The sequence below is a fragment of the Vicia villosa genome, unplaced genomic scaffold (assembly GCF_029867415.1).
Source record: "Vicia villosa cultivar HV-30 ecotype Madison, WI unplaced genomic scaffold, Vvil1.0 ctg.000148F_1_1, whole genome shotgun sequence".
NCBI lineage: Eukaryota > Viridiplantae > Streptophyta > Magnoliopsida > Fabales > Fabaceae > Vicia > Vicia villosa.
This window is the reverse complement of record NW_026705039.1, coordinates 879435-902957: the sequence shown is the minus strand read 5'-3', so window position 1 is coordinate 902957 and position 23523 is coordinate 879435. Positions and strand designations below refer to the sequence as shown.

At 35.1% G+C, this 23523-nt stretch overlaps 2 protein-coding genes across 2 annotated transcripts; one reads left to right on the top strand and one right to left on the bottom strand.

Moving 5' to 3' along the window:
* Nucleotides 1–292: 292 nt before the first annotated feature.
* Nucleotides 293–1465, top strand: LOC131624687 (alpha-glucosidase-like). Its single transcript, XM_058895615.1, has 2 exons — nucleotides 293–527; nucleotides 695–1465. Exons 1-2 carry the CDS (start codon nucleotides 298–300, stop codon nucleotides 969–971), a joined length of 507 nt encoding a protein of 168 aa, XP_058751598.1. The 5' UTR covers nucleotides 293–297; the 3' UTR covers nucleotides 972–1465.
* A 6198-nt stretch (nucleotides 1466–7663) lies between these two features.
* LOC131624705 (uncharacterized) lies at nucleotides 7664–20310 on the bottom strand. Its single transcript, XM_058895628.1, has 12 exons — nucleotides 19803–20310; nucleotides 19620–19721; nucleotides 19454–19534; nucleotides 14864–14973; nucleotides 14589–14724; nucleotides 11429–11527; nucleotides 10712–10799; nucleotides 10016–10464; nucleotides 9770–9946; nucleotides 9442–9639; nucleotides 8283–8609; nucleotides 7664–8053 (listed from the first exon to the last, which is right to left on the bottom strand). Exons 1-12 carry the CDS (start codon nucleotides 20073–20075, stop codon nucleotides 7961–7963), a joined length of 2133 nt encoding a protein of 710 aa, XP_058751611.1. The 5' UTR covers nucleotides 20076–20310; the 3' UTR covers nucleotides 7664–7960.
* Nucleotides 20311–23523: the final 3213 nt, after the last annotated feature.

The window sequence follows — 23523 nt, the reverse complement described above, 5'->3', positions numbered from 1 at the left end:
TATATTCTTTCCACCAACCAATATTGTTTTCTTATTCTTTTTCCTATCAATATTACTATTATGATTATTAATTTTTATTTTTGTGAAATACTTCTTTTATACTCTTTACTACTTTAATATAATTAATCTAATTCTTTCATAAACAATGATGTAAATTTGCTTCATACTTTTTATAATTATTACAATCAATTTAGAAGTATAACTGTGATGAGCTATAAATTTGTTTTCACTATATATAGAAGAGCTACCATACATATTTCTTATCAACCATAGAACTTCTCATAAACTCATACCAAAATGGTTACAAATTCCGGAATTCAAACTACTCCACTACCAACCTTAATCTTGTGTTTTATTATTTCCATAATCATATCTCATATTGTGGCAGATTCACAAGTTGGTTATGGCTACACAATCACAACTGTTACAAATAACCCCACATCAAACTCTTTGACTGCTAACCTTAAACTCATCAAATCCTCTTCTGTTTTTGGAACACACATTCCATTCCTTAACCTCACTGCCAGGTGATTATGTTTACTCTTATTTTCTTGTCTCAACAAACATAATCAAAGTTTACTTTTATTTTCTTGTCTCAACAAACATAATCATAGTTTACTGTTATTTTCTTGTCTCAAGAAGCATAATCATATGATTATATTATTAACTTTTTTTTATCAATTATGAAATGCAGTTTTGAGACAAAGGATATATTAAGAGTAAGGATCACTGATTCAAATAATCAAAGATGGGAAATTCCACAACAAGTGATTCCTAGAGACTCGTCATCTCTATCTCACTCTTTTCTCTTCCAAAATACTCAAAACGCAAAACACATACTCACACATCCAAATTCAGACCTTATCTTCACACTCCACAACACAACCCCGTTTGGTTTCACCATCTCACGCAAATCCAACAAAAATATAATCTTTAATACTTTACCACAAAACCATAATATAAATTTGTAGATAGTTTTTATATTAATAATATTGTTTTTTTCTTTAGTTGTTTAATTTTTATAAAAAATTATTCATACAAAATTAACTCTTAAAAAAATAACAATATTATATCGAAATGATATTTTTAATAATGAAATTAATTTATATTAATTAAAATTAAATTTTTAAATATTAAAATTAATTAATATAATATAAAACGTTAAAACATCAAATAATATTAAAAAAAAGAAAGAAAAAAAGGGCTTCACCAGTTGGTCCATCAGATGGACGAGCCCGTGGTAAAAATGTGGCACTTTCCTAAAAAAAAATCAATTCGTGGCAAATTGGTATTTTCTTTTCAACTGAGTGGCAATTGTGTAAAAAAATCTCCAACATTTGTGTTTTTATAACTAAAGCATCATTTCAAGTAATATCTCATTTCCAATTTAAACCACACCATACACACTACATGTATACTTACATAATAGCAAGTAAATATATTATTGGAACAAGTTCCAATTGCCTCCTACTTTAATTCATCTACTTGTCAATTAAGTTATTTCTTGGAAAAAAAGTAAGTTATAAGTAAATAGAAAAAACTATAATGAAATACATCATTTTAATATTTTCTTTTGTTTTAATCCAAAGCGGATGATGAAATATATTCTTTCCACCAACCAATTTTGTTTTCTTATTCTTTTTCCTATCAATATTGCTATGATGATTATTAATTTTTATTTTTGTGAAATACTTCTTTTATACTCTTTACTACTTTAATATAATTATTCTAATTCTTTCATAAACAATGACCTAAATTTGCTTCACACTTTTTATAATTAGTTACAATCAATTTAGAAGTATAGTTGTGATCAGCTGTATATTTGTTTTTACTATATATAGAGGTGCTACCATGCATATTTCTCATCAACCATAGAACTTCCCATAAACTCATACAAAAATGGTTACAAATTCCAGAATTCAAACTACTCCACTACACAAACTTAATCTTGTGTTTCATTATTTTCATAATCATGTCTCATCAAATCGTCTTCTGTTTTTGGAACAGACATTCCATTCCTCACTGCCAAGAGATTATGTTTACTCTTATTTTCTTGTCTCAACAAACATAATCATAGTTTACTGTTATTTTCTAGTCTCAGCAAACATAATCATAGTTTACTGTTATTTTCTTATCTCAACAAGCATAATCATATGATTATATTATTAACTATTTTTATCAATTATGAATTGCAGTTTTGAGACAAAGTGTAGATTAAGAGTAAGAATCACTGATTCAAATAATCAAAGATGGGATATTCCACAACAAGTGATTCCTAGAGACTCATCATCTCTATTTCACTCTTTTTTGTTCCAAAATCCTTAAAACACGTACAGACACATAATAATTCAGACCTTATCTTCACACTCCAGAACACAACCCCGTTTGGTTTCACCATCTCACACAAATCCAACAAAGATATAATCTTAAATACTTTACCACAAAACCATAATATGTATTTGTAGATAATTTTTATATTAATAATATTGTTTTTTCTTTAGTTGTTTAATTTTTATAAAAAATAATTGATATAAAAATTAATTATTAAAAAATAACAATATTATATCTAAATGATATTTTTAATAATTAAAATTTTTTTATATTAATTATAACTATATTTTTAAATATTAGAATTAATTTATAAAATATAAAACAGTAAAACATCAAATAATATTAAAAAAGAAGAAAAAAAGGGCTTCACCCGTTGGCCCATCAGATGTATGAGCCCATGGTAAAAATGTGGTACTTTCGTAAAAAAAAAAAAAAAATCAATTTGTGGCAAATTGGTATTTTCTTTTCAACTGAGTGGCAATTGTGTAAAAAAAATCACCAACATTTGTATTTTTATAACTCAAGCATCAAGTCAAGTAATGTCTCATTTCCATTTTACACCATACTATACACACTACACGTATACTTACATAATAGCAAGTAAATATATTATTGGAACAAGTTCCAATTGCCTCATACTTTAAGTCATCTACTTGTCAATTAAGTTATTTCTTGAAAAAAAAAGTAAGTTATAAGAAAATAGAAACAACTATAATGAAATACATCATTTTAATATTATCTTTTCTTTTAATCCAAACCGGGTGATGGAATATATTCTTTCCACCAACTAATTTTGTTTTCTTATTCTTTTTCCTATCAATATTACTATTATGATTATTATTTTTTATTTTTGTGAAATACTTCTTTTATACTCCTTACTATTTTAATGTAATTAATCTAATTCTTTTATAAACAATGTTCATAGAGCCATACAATCAAACAACTCCGAATATTCAACCGGAATAAACGGGAAACAATGCATAGTTATACATAGCAATACATGTTTGCCGACACTTTTGGAGGGTCGTGATTGCACCGATACAATTGTGTGGTCTAGAATGCACCACCATATGTTTAAATAGGGGTCTTAAGATTATCGGATAACACATCATTTCAACAAAATGCCTCTTCCTCAGTATTTGATTAATGTAGAAGGGTATTACAATGGCTGCAACCCTCTTGTTGAAACTAAGATTCCAGATGGGCCTGAATCCTTTGCCACCTTGAAAGAAACGTTGAATAATTTGCTGCCTGATTCTAATAATAGAAGGGTGACAAAGATTGAGTTTCAGGAGGACTGGATTGATACAAATGGAAGGGTGAAATACAACTTAATCGAGTTCAAGAATGATGAAGATGTGAAGGCCGTGTAGAAATCATTTCGCCGTAGGATATAACTAAAGGTCTGATTGAATTGGATGCGCAGATTCAAAGATTCGTTGACGACATAATGAAGTGTCTGATTCGTCCAGAGTCTTCTGGTAGTGCCTAGGTTTTCATGTTTCTGAGTACTGTTTATGCTTGTTGTTTGTCATCTGATGTTTGTTAACTATGTTTGTTTGTTCCTGATGTTATTTCTTTATTTACTCGAAACATGTACTAGCCAAAAAGATTATGCAATAAAAAAGATGTTCATACATAAAGATGTTTGTACAAAATATACAAATAATACAAATGATACAATTATAAAAAAAAAAAAAATCTACATAGGTCCTCCACGGGCAACATCCGTCAACCTAGTTAAAATACTGTGAACCTCACCATCAAGGTTCACCAAACCCATGTGGCTATCCAAGTAAACGGCGATGTATTGCGGCTGTCCTGGTCACCTGCGGGAGGTGGGGTGGTGAAGAAGCCCTAGTACCTGAAGGCCCTGGAACATTAGATGTTGCGGCAAGTGGTATGACCCTAGGGTGTGACATACTGAGAAACCACTCCAGGTAACCATCCTAACACTGCCCAGGCTGCTGAACCGCAACGGCTATATCAATGATCTCACGGGGGGCTGAGGATGTGACTCTGAAACTAGCGATCAATGCCACCAGCTGGAGTCTCTGGGCTGGGCGTGGGATTCCCTGTATATAACCATACTGGCGTAGACACCTCTCAAGCAAGTGTCTAGCCACATGGATCTCCCATCTGACATACCCTGAATATAAAAAAGATACATCAAAAGGAAGTTGATCGCGGTGACCTGTTTACGGTATCCAGATAATATCATCCAGCGTCAGAGCATCCAGCCTCCGCCTGTACTCAATCACCCCTCCTAGATGGGTCTGTCTGGCCTTCCACCTCCTCGCACAAGGGTCAGCAGCCGCACAACGCTGGGCATTCCGTTCACAGATGTGAGGGAAGTGCTCGTAGATCCAACACCGCATAAATAAAAATAATCAAGCCCAGATAAATTATAATAAAACACAAAAAACGTGTAAGAACATATACCTGTAACAAGCTCTGATAACCAGCAAGTTGTCTAGTGTCAGAACGAGATGCGACATCAAGCGATGTGTATAGCATCGTCAATGCCGCCACTCCCTAAGCCCAACATGGGGTCTCAAGGTCGCTGAATAGAGAAAGATAACAGACATCTATATAAACTCCAGACTTGTCCGCAAAGAAAGTACATACCACTATATGTAGCATGTACGCCCTAGTGGCAGCCTGGTACCTCCCTGCGTCGACAAGCTCCTAATAAACCTTCCTCAACCAAGACATCTTGAGGTGAAAGCCCTGAGTGTCACCAAACTCCTTAAGCACAACCAGCTTATCAACTTCTAAAGCATCCATCACCTTGTGCACCACCGTCGCCTGGTCCCTATGAACTGGTGGGAAAAACGTACCAGCAATCAGAAGGTGAAATTGGGAATGCACATCATCCAGAGTCAGTGTGATCTCCCTGAATGGAAGATGGAAGGATGATGTCTCTAGGTGCCATCAACAAAAGTTGATAATAGAGGGGCGGACGTCCAACATCGTCAGGAAGCATCCAGCAAAGTCCATCAAATGGAAGTCCCCAACTATCCTCGCCACCTGCTCAGGCATCGGTCTCTCGGGGGAGTTCTTCAACTTCGACTCGTGAGAAGTGACCTTCAGCACTGGACGCTCCTGTAACAAAATAATACAATTAAAACATAGTGTGTAATAAAAATTGCATAATAAAAATTAAGCACTTAAGCAATGTTACATACCTTGCCCTGCCATATCCTATAAGCGAAATGGTCAGCATATCCTGTCAAAACAGACCTGTCAAAAGGTCCTCCTGGAAAAGCTCCATCAGTGTGTACTGATGACTCCGTAGATGCACTTGTGGTGGTGTCCGTATCATGCACCACCTGCTCCTCAACAACCCCCTCCTCAACCACAGCCACCCGCTCCTCAGCTCTAGGCACTTGCTCTTCAGGAACAGCAGCCTCCTCCTCAGCAACAGGCACCCGCTCCGCAATAACAGGCATCGGCTCCTCGGCAACAGCCACCGCCTCAACCTCAGCAACCTCATCCTGAACCACCTGCTCGTCCACAGTAGTGGATGCTCTACCACCCCGATGACGAGGTGTGCGGAACCTCCTAATCAGCACGTAACACTGAGGTACCAACCGCCCGAACACGAGCATTGACTCTATCAATGGCCCGACCCACAACAGTATCATCTCTGCCTCTAGTCCGCACTAAAAAATTAAAAATATAAGCAAAATAACATTTTTTTTAAAAATAGAAATAACGAAGATTTTGAAATCTTCGGTATGGAAAGTTGTACCAAAAATTTCAAAATTTCTAGTATTTTTATCATTTTAAAAAATATCAGAAATTGTGAAATTTTTGGTATAAAATACCAGATATTTTAAAATTTCCGGTAAAAATACCGGAAATTTTATAAAATCTACAGAAAGCTTACTTGTTTTCACCAAATTTCCGGTACGTTCTTCAAATTTTCGATATCGCCCAAAGATTTGAAAAATCCAGTGCCACACGTAGATTTGAGAAAAATAAAATAATGAAAAATCCTTTGACATTTAGGTCATTTCTTAGCTTTGGAGGTGGCAGGAATAATTTAGGAGGTGGCAGGTATAATTGTCGATATTCTAACACGGTTGGTGTAACTTAATCCAACAATTGAGAATTTTGTTTTAAATAAAGGCTTAAAACATAACTTGTTGAGTATTAATCAATTATATAAAAAAAAAATAACAAAATAATATTTGATTCGTATGTAAACAATCCTGAAAACTGAAATCGATCAAACTTTTTCTACCTGCTATTTATTTTCATTTGAACATTTGAGTTGAAATTATACAAACTATATTCCATTTTTGTATAATTATTGCAATCATAGTCATGTATTTTTGTATGCATTTTCTAATGATCCTAGATCCGATAATTTAATTTTTATAAACATAAATATCACGATTAAACTATATATAATTACAATCAACTATACTATTTTATAAATTATATTTTCATAAATTAGAACTCATGCGTCCGACGTGGTTTTTTTTTACTAATTTATCAGAGTAAGAGAGAGAAAAGTGAGCTCTCATTTTAGTAGTTTCCTATATATAAATAAAGGTGATGAGGGAACACTGAGAAGTGATAGTTTTGAACCTAAAGAGAACACTTGCAATGGAAACAATTCTTGGATGTAAATGGATAATAAATGAAAGAGTGTAATATAAACACTTCATACATATTATCAGTAAAAAGTTATGAAAGACAGTAGTCAAACTCCATTATCAATTTTTTCATTTTTCATTACTGTAACTATTGGATAACTTGAATAGTTCCCTAAAAAAAACGGCAAGTTATTTTCCATTAATGTAACTATTCAAGAGAAGGATTCTTAATTTGTTTCAAGAGAAGGATCTTGAATATTTGAATGTTAATGCTTGAGAAATTTTTATAATTATCAAGGCTTTAACAAGTAATATATTTTAAGCTTAATATTTATTTTGCCCTCTATTAAATTGGCAATTTTTGAAAAAATATTATAAACAAAATTTGAATTCCCTCCTAAGTAATCTAATCATAAAAAATAATAACACTGTATAAAGGCTTTCAAAAATCATCAATTTGACATAGCAAAATAAATATTAATTTTTAAAAATTACATAACATTTAAGGGCCAAAACAGAAAAATATTCATAACACGGGAATCCAAACTTATTTTTACATAGATTTTTCAAAATTTGCCAATTTAGCAACCCTATATTTTATTAACAAGAGCATGCACGCAATTATTAAATATTGAAGGAAGCACATAAAATTAACACTTCTTTGTATGAACTTTAAGTAAATCTAGAGTGATTAAGGCATGGACAACGCAATCACATAGCCAGAATTTTGTTCGAATCCTATTCAAGTACCTGTTGTAGAAAATCAGAGCATGACCAAGCATTGATCTTATGGAACATTTGAACACGCCAATAATTATTATATTACTTACAACTTTCTCATACTAAAACTGAGAACATAAATCAAGAGATTCTGTACAGAGAATAAGTTTATGTCAAATTCAGATTTCAAACGATACACAATCACTTCCTCCTCTTTGCAGCTACATTTACACGTGTTATACATTTTTTCACAAATTTGAATAAAATAATATCGAAAAAATCATTTAACTTGTCTGAAATGCCTATGTAAATATCTGCTGAATTACCGTCTCGGCATTTCCGTTGTATTGAGCAAGCAGATGGATAGCATCAGCCCTTGGCAAAGCCAAAAACTCCTGCATAACATAAAAAGAAACTCTAAGCAAATATTATTTAAGCAAATATTATTTAGGCAAATATTATTTGACTGAACCATAGGCTGCAACTAGTAAAAAGAAATGCAGCAGATATACATACACCACCAATATATGCGTAACCGTAAGCGCATTGTGATATCGTACTTCAGTATTCAATTTATGCAAGGGAAAAGGGAAACAGAGTTAACAGCAAGAATGCATAACCTACCATTACTTTGAGTATTGCATTTTCATCACAGATTAGATCCCTGGAAGACTCTTGGGTTGGACTGCTACCATCCTCTGACATTTTAGTGCCTGAAGAAACTGTGATCTGAGAAGATCCATTTGTGCAGCTATCAGCATATGACTTGGACGTATATACTGGAGCCAGGAAGGGAGTATTAGCTTCCTTCAAGGAATCGATCTTCAAAAGACCTTCGAAACGATCTTTGCACATTTGAAGTTTGAACCACTCATTATGACTATAAAGTGTGGCTCGCATTATTTTCATGAGTTGAGGTTCTTCAATACCAAGCCTCCGTCCAACTGCAACCTATTTAAAATGAAACAAAGATTTTATATGTTAAAATAACATAATAGAGTGGATAACATTAATATTGTATTGAAATATTAGCAGCTAGAAAACAAAAGAACAAGTCATTCACGGGAAAGCTTTCAGGTCCAGAACACAGCAAAGGGACGCCAATAGGAAACAAATTATCACACTAAAGTATGGTAAGGGAAAACAATAAATATTGTTTGCACCAGAAAAGCTATTGTTACTTGGAAGTCAATGATGTTTAAGTTTGTTAAGCTATCAACACTAATGCTTTGTTTGGAAGTTTGGAAGGGAAGGGAGCAGGACTTTGAAAATAGAGAAGGATAGAGAGAAAAGAATAGAAGGATTTTGGAGGATTTTGTTTCTAGTCATAACGCAAAATCCTCCTAATTTTGGGAAACTAAAAAATTGTATTGGAGGAGGGCTTAGACAAATAGTTCAAATTATAATATAATTTATGTTGTTATAGTATTCCAAATATTAAAAATATATTAATGATAAACATTCTTTTATCATTCTAAATAAAATCTTTTTAAAAAAAAAGGATTTCTCTTTAATTTTTTAAAAAATCGTTTTTCAAAATCCTTCCTTCCCCTCCCCTTTAAACTCTCAAACAAAGCCTAAATTGTTTTATCAATTGGTTTACCATTTGTGAATGTTATAACCTTTTAACACATAGAGATCAATAACAATCATAAACCATCTGTCATGAATTTACTTTACGAAAACACCATGGAAGAGAAATCCCATCAATGTGAAAATATTAACAGATGCATCACAGTACAGTGGTAATAATTTTCCTTGTTAGATTAGCAAAACATAATACCTGGAGAGAAGCCGCTAGAGCGTGTAGAGGCAATGCATTTCCAAGAGCGTCTTCATTTGGTCGTAGTAAAGCCAAGAGAGTCTCCTTCAACGGCTTTAATAAAGCAGGGTCACTAGCAGCTAAAGGACCCAAATGGGAGCAAGCAACCTTCAAAGCAGCATTGAAATCACCAGAACCGACCAACTTGAGGAATTCAACCTACAGCCAGGAATCCCACATAGATGTAACATTAGTGATGACATTATGCAGAGCCTAGCAACAACCCCAATCCCTCTCCTATAAAATTAATTAAGAAAATGATATTGAAAGCCACATAGAAGCCACTCACCTGCTTGAGTTGGAAGAGCAAAACAGAGTTTTGGCCAAAGAAATTTGGATCAATAGTATTGATTTCTTGAACCGCTTCGGCAGCCATCCCTTTGCTAGCTAATTCCTTCATACCCAACAGAATCTCATATTTATTTTCCACATTACTACCATCTTGTACAGAAAGTTTTTCAGAGCCCTACAAAACAATATTATGTCAATAATTGATCTCTTGGACAAAATAGAATCAATATTATCAAACAGATACCTGTTTTTCCTTGGATAAAGTTGAAACAGTGGTACTTATGCTCTGTTCTTGCTTGTTGTGCTCTTCCAAGGAAGCATTGGCCATGTAACTATCGTCATCATATCGTCCTCTCCATCGCTTACGCTTCGCTCGTTCTCCATTTCCAGACAATCTGCTTCGATACAAAACACTTGGATCTTCAAGGTGCTGCGACCCACTGGTGCTACAGTCTTCATGAATACTTGCAAGCTCAGAAGCACATCGTACTTCAAAATCTATTCCTTGCATGCTGGTCACATCAGCATTATTTTCAGGAGAATCATCCATCTGAGCATTGGTAACTGAAGTTTCACCATCAGAATGTTTACTGGCATTATAATCTAGCTCAAGAGAACAATCCCTTGATGAGCAATAGCCAGGATCTTGTTGGTTGGATTTTACAGGTTCTGGCATATGTTGCTTCCCAAATGCTAAGTTCACAAAAATTGAGAAGACATTACCAAAATAAGACAGGGAAAAATATTTCAATTGAAATACTACACAAAATATTAAAAAAAACACAGAATAACCACCTTAAGACATTAAGATTTAAGTAAGACTTGATATCCAAAAGATTAATGATTAGAAAAATCCATAAAAAAAAGGAAGTATTGAAAGCTAGTAGCATGGAATTATTTCTACACACAAGAGCTAGGTCCAACAGAAGAAATTCTATACCAGAGTTGACAATTCCTCTGTACACACAGTACTCACGAACAAGTTGATCAAGGAATGGGACATCCAATCTCATCCGACACAACTCATTCTGCAATAAAAAGGATATAATAATGAAGACATGAAGGAAATATCAACATAAAAATTAACAAATTCACCAATCAGCAAGAAATCAATGATGAAAGAGATTAAAATCATTCGGGCATATCTTGCACTAGCAAAAAACTGTTTTTCTTTTTCTCCCTTTGATGCTTGAATCCCTTATCCCTCACCGTTGACATGTTGAGAAGAATGTTTCCTTGGTTTGAAAGTGGAAAAACAAATAAAGGGAATATATTTCTTAGCTCTGAATACTGATCCTTAGATCCAGTTAATACATGAAAAAACAGTTTTTCTAATCTGAAATTTCTAGAATCAACGATGATAGAGTTATCAAAGCTAAAAAGGATTATTTTTTGGATGATGACATTCAGAAAATATAATAAACCTCCAGACAAGAAGACTTGACTATAAATAGAATCAAAAGTGAAACCTAGAAACTGACATTTTAAATTTCAGTTTTTATCAAAAGATTAAAAAAAAAAAAAGTCTACACTTTGCCAAATTATATATTAAGCAAACAAAGAAACTACAAGAAACTTAGGAGTAAAAGAAACAGTAAAAGACTAAGATTCAAAATGGAGCCAACAGCAGATGAACTATTATAAAATAGTATGTAACCTGAAATGCCAGGAATAAATCACCCTTTGCGAATCTCAAGCTATCTATAGCCCCTTGTCTGGTAAGTTCTACAGCATGTGCAAGAGCCTGTATGTCCACCTGTATCAGAGTCAACAATATAGCTTCAGCTTAAAATGATGCATCGTATCATTATCAAAACAAGGAAATGTATTCATAAGTGTAGGGTTTTCACTAAATGATGACATTCACATCTAATTACATGTGACTTCTGGTAGACACCCTCCCATAACTATTGTGCACAGCAGAGGAAAAGAAAGCAGCACCTAAGAACCAGGAACCCATGTATATATGTGTGCACCTCTATAAGGTTTGTGATTACACGGATCAGTACATTGCGGGCTTGCATTGTAACAACATGATCATGTGGCAGATTGGGTAGATGGAAAAATCAAGTAATGTGATGAGAACTAGCATTTATTAGTAGAATTAGAGAAAAATTCCCTTGTTTATAAATAGAATGCAGAAGGGTCTGTAATATCCCGATCACAAGGCTCCAAATTCTCTCACAAATGTCTAGGTGGGCATCGGGATAAGCATTTATTCAATAAGCCATGCATTTTTGTATAATTGCTTAAGAATATATTGTTTCTACAACAACAGTAGAGCAAATAAGGATCAACTCTCCATAAACTGAAAAAACTGAAATTGCAGTGGCATTATCATATGGTATCCTTTTCTTTGTTTTGATGTTTTTGTCAATTTGAGTGTATGTGGTATTGTTAATTCACTTATTTGTAAATTTATTCAGATATTCGCGTGTTTGTAATTCATTCGCAATTGGAATTGTATTATGTTTGCTTCGGTTATTTAGATTGCATCATTAACCACTCATTATTCAATAAACTAGAAATGTCGATCCATGATAGTGTTCCTTTTTTTAGCCTAGCAAGTTGATTTTTATCGTTTCATCAGGTGTTGCTTGATTCACAAGTTAGAACACTTAAACTAAGGTGCTCAGTAATTTGATTTGAATCGTGTGATGTATTGACTCGAATCAAGCATATTGTGAAAATTGGATTTGGTCTCTGGATGATTTGATCCGAATCATGGTTTGAACCTGACTCTAGTGTGTCTATACCAAGCACCCTTGAATCTTTATATTGTTTTCTAGAACTTCTTGAATGTCGAATTCACTTCTTTTTTTTACATATTTTTCGTGTGTAATTTGTTGTTTGAAGAAAACTAGAGTGAGTGGGTTGATAAATCTTGTAGTGATTCATAATTGATCAAACTCATGATATCCATCAAGATCCATTTATCCAGAAATTAGAGTGAACCTTTGTGTGTGTTCTTTCACCTACATCTAATTCCTTGACTAACTAACACCTTGTGAATTAGAGTGTATGAGATTCCTTTAGCACTATTCATCATCTTCAACCTTAGTCACTTTCCATTGTTGTGGACCTTCATCTCTAAAGATTGAGTGTTTTGAGGGAGACTAGCGGTACATTAGCGTATCTAATGTTTTTGTGTGAAATTTGTTGTTTGTAACAGTTGCAAGGATCATTTCTTGAATGAAGTTTAGTTCTTGTTGGTATTTATCAAGAAGAGAGTTTCATTATACTTCATGGAAGACTATGGCAAAGTCAAGTACAGATTGTCCGTAAGGTGGAGTTAGAAGTTGTCCAACTTTGGTGAGATTGTGGAAAGGCTGTTCGTAGACAAAGTTGGGAGTTGTCCAATCAACGCTTAGCTAATGACAATCGCTCAGACAAGAAATCGGTGGGATCAAGGTGGATTGTCACACAAATACTTGGAGCAGGTTATTGTGGATAACAAGGTTATTGGATCAAGATCTTTGGGGATCTTGTTTTTAAAGTGTTTCTAAATCGCTATGTTTAAATCTGCTTTGGTTATCTTGTAATTGATTGCATTAGAAAGAATCAAGTCCTTAGTGATATTTTGTAATAGTTTAGTTGGTCTAATTTATTAAGATGCTTCCAAGCTCTCTTAGTGTTGTGTTTTGCTTCCGAGTATCTTAAAATTTCTCATTTCGTTTATGGGACCTAAAATATTTTTTAAATTGTCACAAGGTAACTCTTCCAAATGCCCCCAACATATCTCCACATCTCCCCATATATAGATAGCCAATATGTCATTTCTTTCACCTATCTCAGTTAAACTAACAAAAACTAATTGCCTAAATCTCTCGGCTAACAAACCTATCAATACTCTACTTGAAAATTCACCAGTCCTCAAGGTGAACTACTTGTTGAAAACAAAACCCGCCCAGGTCCCATCCATTGGAACTTAACAATGAAATACTCAATTCACCAAAAATTCAATTTTGTACCACTGGTAGAAGTGAAGTAGAGGTGGTGGAGGTCTAGATGGATAGCTTGAGCCATGCCTCCCTATTTTGTCAGTGATACCGGAATATGGAAAAGGGATAATGGGAGTCAGGGAGTGTTTTGTAGTCCGAACTGCTAGACTTCACTAATTACTTTCTGAAGAATTAGGTGCAGGACTATTCATTAAGGCTCGTCGACTGAGGGCATCAAGTTTACAAGATTTTGTTAATCGTGCACAAAAGTCTTTGCACTATAGTCTCTGTATCCTACACTAAATTCATCCACTACCATTGCTCCACCAATTCAATTCAGGCATCCATTCTCATGTCCAGCAAGTGATGAATGTGAGGGCCCTAATACCAGTTGAAAAGAATTGGTATTTTATTAGAAGCTTTAGGGAAATTCACCTGATTACTGAATCAAATAGAGATCTCCGTGGATCTATAACCTCCCAACCTACCCTACGGCGCCACTTCTCTCACAAATGACTAGATATGTCTTACTCACCACTTTGTCACTCATTTATAGGCAGCATTCATTATTTGTTTCTTTTAGCTGTTGGCCCAACTAATCTAATAACTCTCTCACCTAACAGACCTATAACAGGAAAGGAATAACAAGAGAAAACAAGGTAAGAAAGAACAGAGAAGAGAGGCTCAAAGGAGTAGATCGTGGCCTGTCTTTACTTTTTTTAACCAAATTCTGTTCATTATCCCTGAAAATCTACTTACTGCTGCTGTTCAAATGGTGATACATACAACATAGATATACTTCATATTATCCCAAGAAATCAATGTTACTGTTTAAATGCTGTGAAACTTGGGAATTATACAGCATAGATATCTCACCTCATCAAATGGAGGCATTTCATATAATATGTCCTGTGGCGTTGCAGGTGGGTCACGTTCCTCCAGGAGCAATCTTTCAGTCAGATCAGAGATGGGTGATGTAATACCTTGACGTAAACAATATGCCCTGTGTATGCTATAGAAAAGGCAGAAAATTCAAAAGAAAAGCGTAATGTCAAAATTGGCAAAAAAAATGCAATATAATTATTTAGCAGTAGAAATGGCATCATTTTCTCGGTTAATACAAACTGAATGAGATGAAGTTGATGCATAACCTTATCAAATATCTCAGAGCCATTGAAAAAATTGGATCATAAGCATTTAAATGAGCTCTTAACATAGAAGAAAGAAATCCAGCTAAGTCAAGCCGCCTCCTTTCAGACCACTGCAAGATAAACGGTGACGATGAGCTTAAAAATTTGTTCTTGAAAACAGAAATTATAAGATCAAACATAACTCTAACCTTTTAAAAGAGAAGGTAGACACAGTTTTCACAATCATTATGACTAAAAAATTTAAGTTGATTTGAAAACATCAAGGATGAAAAAGTGGACAGTAAATAGCATTCTTTCTTTTGTATATTCCTATACCGAGGGAAAAGTTGAGAGTCTCACATTGGATGAGAGATGACTTAAACATATTGTATATGTTTATAAGTGGAGTAAGTTGATTTGAAAACATCAAGGATGAAAAAGTGGACAGTAAATAGCATTCTTTCTTTTGTATATTCCTATACCGAGGGAAAAGTTGAGAGTCTCACATTGGATGAGAGATGACTTAAACATATTGTATATGTTTATAAGTGGAGTAAGTTGATTTGAAAACATCAAGGATGAAAAAGGGGACAGTAAATAGCATTCTTTCTTTTGTATATTCCTATACCGAGGGAAAAGTTAAGAGTCTCACATTGGATGAGAGATGACCTAAACATATTGTATATGTTTATAAGTGGAGACGATCCTAACCTTACAAGTCGGTCAAGCCGGTTTTGCAAGGTTGAGTTAAGCCCAACCCAAATTGTTAAGATGGTAGCAAAATCTATCAAAATCCGCTGTAGCACCTGCTATAAGATGTCTGCTATTGAGCTACTTGGATATCACACTAAATGTTCGGTCTTGGACGTGACGGGTGTGTGTTAAGAGTATCACATTGGATGAGAGATGATTTGAACATATATTTATGAGTGAGAGCATCTCACCTTACAAGCCATTTTTGTAAGGTTAAACTCTAAGATGGTGTCAGTTTCTATCCAAGCTCTGTTGAGACATCTGCTATTAGGTTTATGCTATTGATCCCTCGGATCACACTCCAAGTGTCTAGTCCTAGGCGTGAGGAGGTGTATTAAAAGTCACACATTGAAAGATGACTTGAACATATATTTATAAGTGAGGACAATCCTCACCTCACAAGTTGGTTTTTTTAAGGTCGAGTTAGGCTCAACCCAAATCTTAAGATGGTATCAGAGTCTATTCAAGATCCATGGGACACCTACCATCAACTTTTTTCTATTAGGCCACTCGGATCACACTCTAGATGTCCAATTCTAGGCGAGAAGGTGTGAGTAAATTTTGGAACAATAATAAGTGTCCTTATTACAGTACCATCGATTTTTTCAAACTTTGCCATAAGTGGAGACAATTCTTACCATACAAGCCGATTTCGTAAGATGAGTTAGACTCGACCTAAACTCTAAGAGGAAGAAATGAGTTTCTAGGAAATTATCAACCCTTTTCACGTACAACTTGCCAGTCAGTCATAAACTTGCGACTAGCTGAACAATGTCTGGCTTTCCTAATGGTAAACATATCAATAGGTGGAAAATATGGACAAACAACAGAGCCATATCATTAGAAAGCAGTTGGCAAGATGCTGCCAGGTGAAGATGCATCTCTGACACCTACAATGGTGTCCTGAAAAGTAAAAATAAAAAACTAGAAAACAAGTATTGCTACCATTTATAGTAAGTATGTATCATACATCACCAATATTTTTGGACATCTAGCAACTATCATATATAACAAAACTTAATTCCATGAAGCATACTTCTATATTACCAACCTACATTCCAGGATTTACTTTTATGTCACGACTAAAACAACTTTTTGCATACATACTAGTAAAATATCTCCCCAACCATCCCACCATTTATGTACTATCACAAGTCCCAATCATACCTACCCAGACGAGTGTCTGAGTTTCTGTACATAATTCATTATTACCAAGCAATACATGTTCTAAAAGTTAAAGGTAATTTACATCGACATCCAATAAGCTTAATTGTTATCAAATCTGACACTCCTCTCTTTGAAAAATTATACATTCCTGCCTAACTGATATCTACAAAAAGGAATTATACAGAAAGGGTACATGAAGTGGAGGGCAAAAGTAAACTTTTGGAACAAAGGAGAGGAGTATTGAGTAAGGGTGCAAACAAGTTAAATCAAGTTGAGTCCTTCAAGACCAAACTTGACTTGTTAAAAATAAGAGACAACACTCAAGCTTGATTTGTTTAGTTGAAGCAAATTCAAAACTTGGACTTGACCAATTACCAAATAGGAATTTGAGTTTAATCAACATATTCTGCATGTTTCTAGAATGATTATTTTATTTCCCTACATCACATATACTCTTGATAAAAACGGAGTTGAATGAACACCATATCTTTTAACACTAGAAAGTGAAGTCAAAATAGAATTACAATTTATTTTACAATGTAATAGAAATACAAATAATTAGATTATTCTCATCTACTATATCTTTCTTCTTTCAAAGGTACAATTCTTGTTATTGAAATTTTAAATTTGGCCTTCAGCCAGTATGTTATTAACTCTTGGGTTATCCTGACTTATCCTCAAACTCAAACTGTCCACATAAACCCATAACAAACTTGTTATTTTAATCCAATATTTTCTTTTACTACCAGCCCAAGAATTGTTGCTCAACTCTACCTGGCAATTCTGGTGTGAGAAGTTTAACTAGTAAGTCCAAGACACATAGATCCATTACTGTTTGACATCCTAATTTCTCCTTGAATGAGCTCAACTAGAAGTTTAAGTCATGCCAAAAGGCCAGCACAATACCCACCTCACCAAGTGTGTTGTGTCTTCCTGTCTTTCCATCTTCTTTTCTCCTTCAGACTCGGCCTGTGAGATCCAAAACCTCTATCAGGTTCTCCCCCTTTCTGTTTGTTCAAACTATCAATGCAAAGACTATACCTTTATAGAAAATATGCATAGAAAGAAAGTAGGTATTTTCTCTAGACGCTCGAGAGAGACGGCACTCTCCTTAGCCTTAATTATAATTCATACCAAAACCACCCCACTCTCGACCCCCTTTCTTATCGATATGCAACACGCCGTATTTTCATGTTCTTCTCATTCCAATCTAACCAACTAAATAAGTTTCTTAACCAACAGACTTATCAGATTATAACTTTAATAATTTATGTCAACTCTCGTAAAACTGAACAACATATTCAAATTGTTCTTATTTTCATATATTTCAAATGCATACATAAAATTATATATGTGATATACTCAGGTTCCGTGTCAGAACACTGCCACTGCAGTAGTTATAGTTGTAGATAATAGTTAAGTTCTAATCAGTGTTTGGGGTGATTGCATTGTGCACAATCATAATAATATTTTTGATTTCCCACAGATATACTCACTAGAGCCACTACTGTTTAACGCACTTTGAACAATAAATGTGGATATCTCTTCCAATAAAGATTTAAAATTCGTTCACCACGTTGTGGGAGACTAGTCTCCTTTCCTAGGCTCAACATCCATTAGTGCACATGATGGAATATGAACACATGTATTTGGAATCCTATACACGAGTAACATTTTCAATGCTCTGCATCTCTGGTTATTTAGAATAAAAACAAGATAGTTATGTATAACTGATAATGTCTCCATTTTTTAAGTGTCATTTAGGATAATAACACATTAAGAAGTTAAGCATATAGTCTATACAATTAATCTGCCCTTTTCATATTAACTAACTTTAAAGGAAATGCACGCATATTAAGAAAATGATTACCTATACTAACTTCCAACGCAAAATAATGTGCAACAGCTATAACATCTTCATGCTCCAAGCCTGGGTTCGAATCCAAGGCCTTGGTTAAGCTAGAAGAGGGAATATAAATGCATGCTTTCATTTAGGATCAAGCATCTTATATTTGCAACTGTTTTAAAAAATAAGGATAATATTGAGAAAAGTGAAATGATTCGTTGAAAGTCTAAACTGAAAAATAATGTGAGTCCGAGAGATATTCCTAACCTAAAATTTAATATGATAGGGAGTAATTTAATATGAAGGTGACAACTGTCAGCTTGAGTGTAATCAAAAACTACTACTGCAGGTCAACTAGTTACTATATAAAGTAACAGAATTTGATTCAATAATCAAAAGTTAGTTACACTCTAAATGGAAACCCTAACTATTCTTTTTCTCTAATCTAACATCAACAAACTAGTAATTAATGTTATCTTGAACTATCAAAATGAAAACAATGATTTTCCTAATAAATGGCACTTAGAGAGACAGCACCAATCATTAATAAAATAACAAAAATAAAAGCATTAAACACACAACACTTTGCTTATACTAAGTGAGTAAAATATAGTAATATACTAAGGGCATGCTTGGATTGGCAGAAGATGAGAGCCAGACATTTTTACGAGAGGCTTTGGTTTTGCCAAACTCACTGCTCATACAAACATTGACTACATATTTTGCATAAAGGAACAATTCATTCAACAGCATCCTCTCAATATCAATATACTAGAAGCTACAAAATCAGTACGCAGGGGTCTCAAACAAGTCAAACAGACTATAAAAGTAGAGTTGAAACCTACCTCATTGGCCACGGGAGAGGTCTTATCCTCCTTGTCATAAATAAATGCGAGCAAAACATGCTTGAACTCCTCGTATGCTTCCTTAAATACAAAGATAACCGTCAGAATCAGAACCAAGCTTTAAACAAGAAAATCAAAAACAGTTTCAATTTCTAGATTCAGATACCGGATAAGCATCGAGTGCACAAGGAGCAAGAGCGGTCCTCAAACAATCAATAGCAGAGTCTCGATCCTCACTCGTTCCTTTCCGAAGAAGCTCAACAAATTTCTACACAACAACAAAAAATCAGAACAATAACAATAACGATATCAAAAACCACAAAATCAATAGAGAGATATATATACGAACCTGTTTGTGCAAACGGAAGAGAATCCTGTGATCGTTGAGGATGGAGGGAGCGTGGAGACGGAGGAGATCGACAGCGGCGTCGATTGCGCCGGTCTCCAAGAACCGTCTGATCTGGCGGATGATGAGTCTGGAGTGGTAAGAGGAAGAAGAAGGGGAAGAAGAAGAAGGAGAAGGAGATGGTGCAGAAGAGGAATCTTCGATGAGGTTTTCCAATTTGGCGAATTCAATTACGACAGTATCAAGAGCTTCCCAATTCACCGGCGTAGACTCCATTATCGAAGTTTCTGGAAAAAAGAAATTGTGAGATTGAGAGAGAGAAGGAGGGATTGGAAGAAAGGGTGTGAAATCTGAGTGTTGTTGTTTGGTTCGGAGAGTGAAATTTTGGTGGTATTAGAAATGGATTGATTTTTAGGTAGGAAAGGGAAATTTGGCAAGAAAGGCGGCTATGTGCGGTAAATATGGATAGCGATTCTGGAATTTACAGCTGATTGCCGTTTCTTCCAAACTTAACAATTGTTTGCGCTTATTTATTATGATTCTTTTCTGGTCGGTTGTTTATTTATTAGTGTGATTTATGATACAAAATATATTTTTCCTCTATAAATATTAAATCTTTTTATTTTTATTCTATTAAAATTTTGAAATTTTAGTACAAATATTAAAATTTTATTTTATTGTAATCACAGGTAAAGTAACACAAAAATGATTGTGATTAATTTATCTTGTAAAATTTCTTTACACTTTTAATGTATACTAATTAGATTCAAATTTTAAATTGAGTTGGGTATAAAAAAACTGATCTATTTTATTTTTAAAAAAGTATTAAAGGTAAATAAATAAGGGAGAAGGTTGACATGTGTGAGATATTGGATCGAACTCTAGTATGGTCGAAGGGTAGCTTCTTGGTTCGACAGTTCGACAGGGTTAAGCATGACGTCGAAGGATTGTTCACATGCTGATGTCGAAGTGTGCATGTTGTAGTCGAAGATGGGTCTAGCATGCAGATGTCGAAGATGCTAGAGTTGTTAGCATGTTAAATTAGGTTTTAGTGTTTAAACCATAATTTGTTAAGTTAGCTTGTTTATTAAGTTGGCTTGTGTAATGGGGCTTGCTGAAAAAGCCCATTAGTTAGTATGTTAGGTTTTATTATAAATAGCATACTAGTCTCTCATCATTGCTAAGCTGCAAATCCTAATTTAGGGTGAGAGAGGTTATTTGTTATTCTTGTAAACTTGTAATCTTGGTTAAAGAGAAAGTGAAAGAATAGCAGTTATAACAAATTCTTGTGTTCTTCTTATTTTCCCTAATTCCCTATTATACTTTGTTATTGGTATCGTTTTTCACAACAAATTGGTGCGGTGAGCGTGGAGAAGATGCCTTCAACAAAGTATGAGATTGAAAAGTTCACCGGAGTAAATGATTTCGGTCTGTGGCGCTTGAAGATGAAAGCCCTACTGGTTCAGCAGGGTTGTTTGGAAGTGTTGAAGGGAGAGGCAGCCATGAATGCAGAATTGACGGCAGCGGAGAAGACGAATATAATCGAGAAAGCACACAGCGCAATTTTGTTGAGCCTTGGTGATAAGGTTCTCAGACAGGTATCAAAGGAGACAACGGCATCAGGGTTATGGGTGAAACTTGAAAGTTTGTATATGACCAAATCGCTGGTAAATCGACTCTACCTGAAGCAAGCTTTGTATTCATTCAAGATGGTTGAAGACAAAGTGTTGGCTGAGCAGTTGGATATGTTCAACAAGCTGATTCTTGATCTTGAAAATATTGATGTGAAGATCGATGATAAAGATCAAGCGCTGTTACTATTGTGCGCTTTGCCTCGATCACATGCTCACTTCAAAGAAACTCTCTTGTATGGAATGGAGTCCCTGACGTTTGAAGAAGTTCAATCAGCCTTGTATTCTAAGGACTTGAATGAACGAAAGGAGCATAAACCTTCGACTGTTGGTGAAGGTTTGGCCGTTAAAGGAAAATTCTTGCGAAAGAATGGTAAGTTCGACAAGAAGGGCAAAAGCTAGTCGAAGTCTTACAGTGGCGAAGCATCTGGCATTCGATGCTATCATTGTAAGAAGGAGGGTCACACAAGAAAGGTGTGCCATGAACGCCTGAAAGATCATGGAGGTAAGGATAATGGCAATGCAGCCATTGTTCAAGATGATTTTGAATCATCTGATGTTCTTGTGGTTTCAAGCAGTGACTCGAGAAGAGAGTGGATTATGGATTCAGGTTGCACTTGGCACATGACTCCAAACAAAGACTTGTTCGAGGAATTATGTGATCAAGATGGTGGATCAGTATTGCTGTGAAACAACAAGGCTTGCAAGATTGCAGGTATTGGATCTGTTAGATTCAAGCTCCATGATGAGTCAATAAGATTGTTGACTGAAGTCAGGTATGTTCTTGATTTGAAGAGAAATCTGCTTTCTCTTGGTGAATTCGACAAGAAAGGATATGTTTTCCAAGGAGAGAAAAGTATCCTAAGAGTCATGAAGGGTTCGAAGGAAGTCTTGAGAGGCGTGAAGAAACAAGGTTTGTATACCCTTGAGGCTGAAGTTGTAAGTGGTTCAACAAATGTTGCATCAACGAAACCTTTGTCGAAGACAGAAATCTGGCACATGAGATTGGGCCATGTCAGTGAAAGGGGTCTGGTCGAATTAGGGAAACAAAATCTACTTGGTGGAGACAAAGTCGAAAAGCTGAAGTTTTATGAACCCTGTGTACTTGGAAAATCTTGCAGAGTGGAGTTCAACAAAGGCAAACAAAGAACACATGGATCCCTTGACTACATCCATGCTGATCTTTGGGGGCCTGCAAGGTGTGCATCACATTATGGGGCAAGGTATTTCCTATCCATAGTAGATGATTATTCCAGAAAATTATGGGTATTCATCCAGAAGACTAAGGATGAAACTTTTGAGAATTTCAAGTTGGAAGACTCTGGTTGAAAATCAGACTGGCGGAAAGGTCAAGAGGTTGAGAACCGACAATGGCCTTGAATTTTGCAATGAGGCATTCGACAGTTTTTGTGCTGCCTCTGGTATTGCAAGGCATAGAACTACTGCAGGTACTCCACAGCAAAATGGTTTGGCTGAAAGGTTTAATCGAACTATTTTGGAGAGAGTCAGATGCATGTTGACTAGTGTCGGTTTAAAGAAGGTGTTTTGGGCTGAGGCTGTTTCGACAACAACATATCTAATAAACAGATGTCCTTCGACGGCGTTAGATATGAAGACACCTGAAGAAGTTTGGTTGGGACATCCACCAGATCTCGACAAACTGAGAGTATTTGGCTGCGTAGCCTATGCTCATATTAGGCAAGACAAGGTCGAACCTAGAGCTTTGAAATGCATGTTCATGGGATACCCTGAAGGAGTCAAAGCTTATAGGCTATGGTGCCTAGAGCCAGGTCATAGGAGGTGTATCACCAGTCGAGATGTAGTTTTCAATGAAGCTGAAATGGCTTTTAAGAAAACTGATGATGTTGGTCAAAGCACAGAAACATCTGACGAAGAGCTGGAACAGGTAGAGATTCCTGTTGAGGTGGAGCATGTTGATGCTGAATTGCATATTCCTGATGAAGTCGAAGAAGTAGAAGATGTTGAGGAAGTTGAGGAAACTGACGATGACTACCTATTGTCGAGAGATAGGTCGAGAAGAGTCATCAAGGCACCTCAGAGACTTGGATATGCAAATCTTATAGCTTATGCCT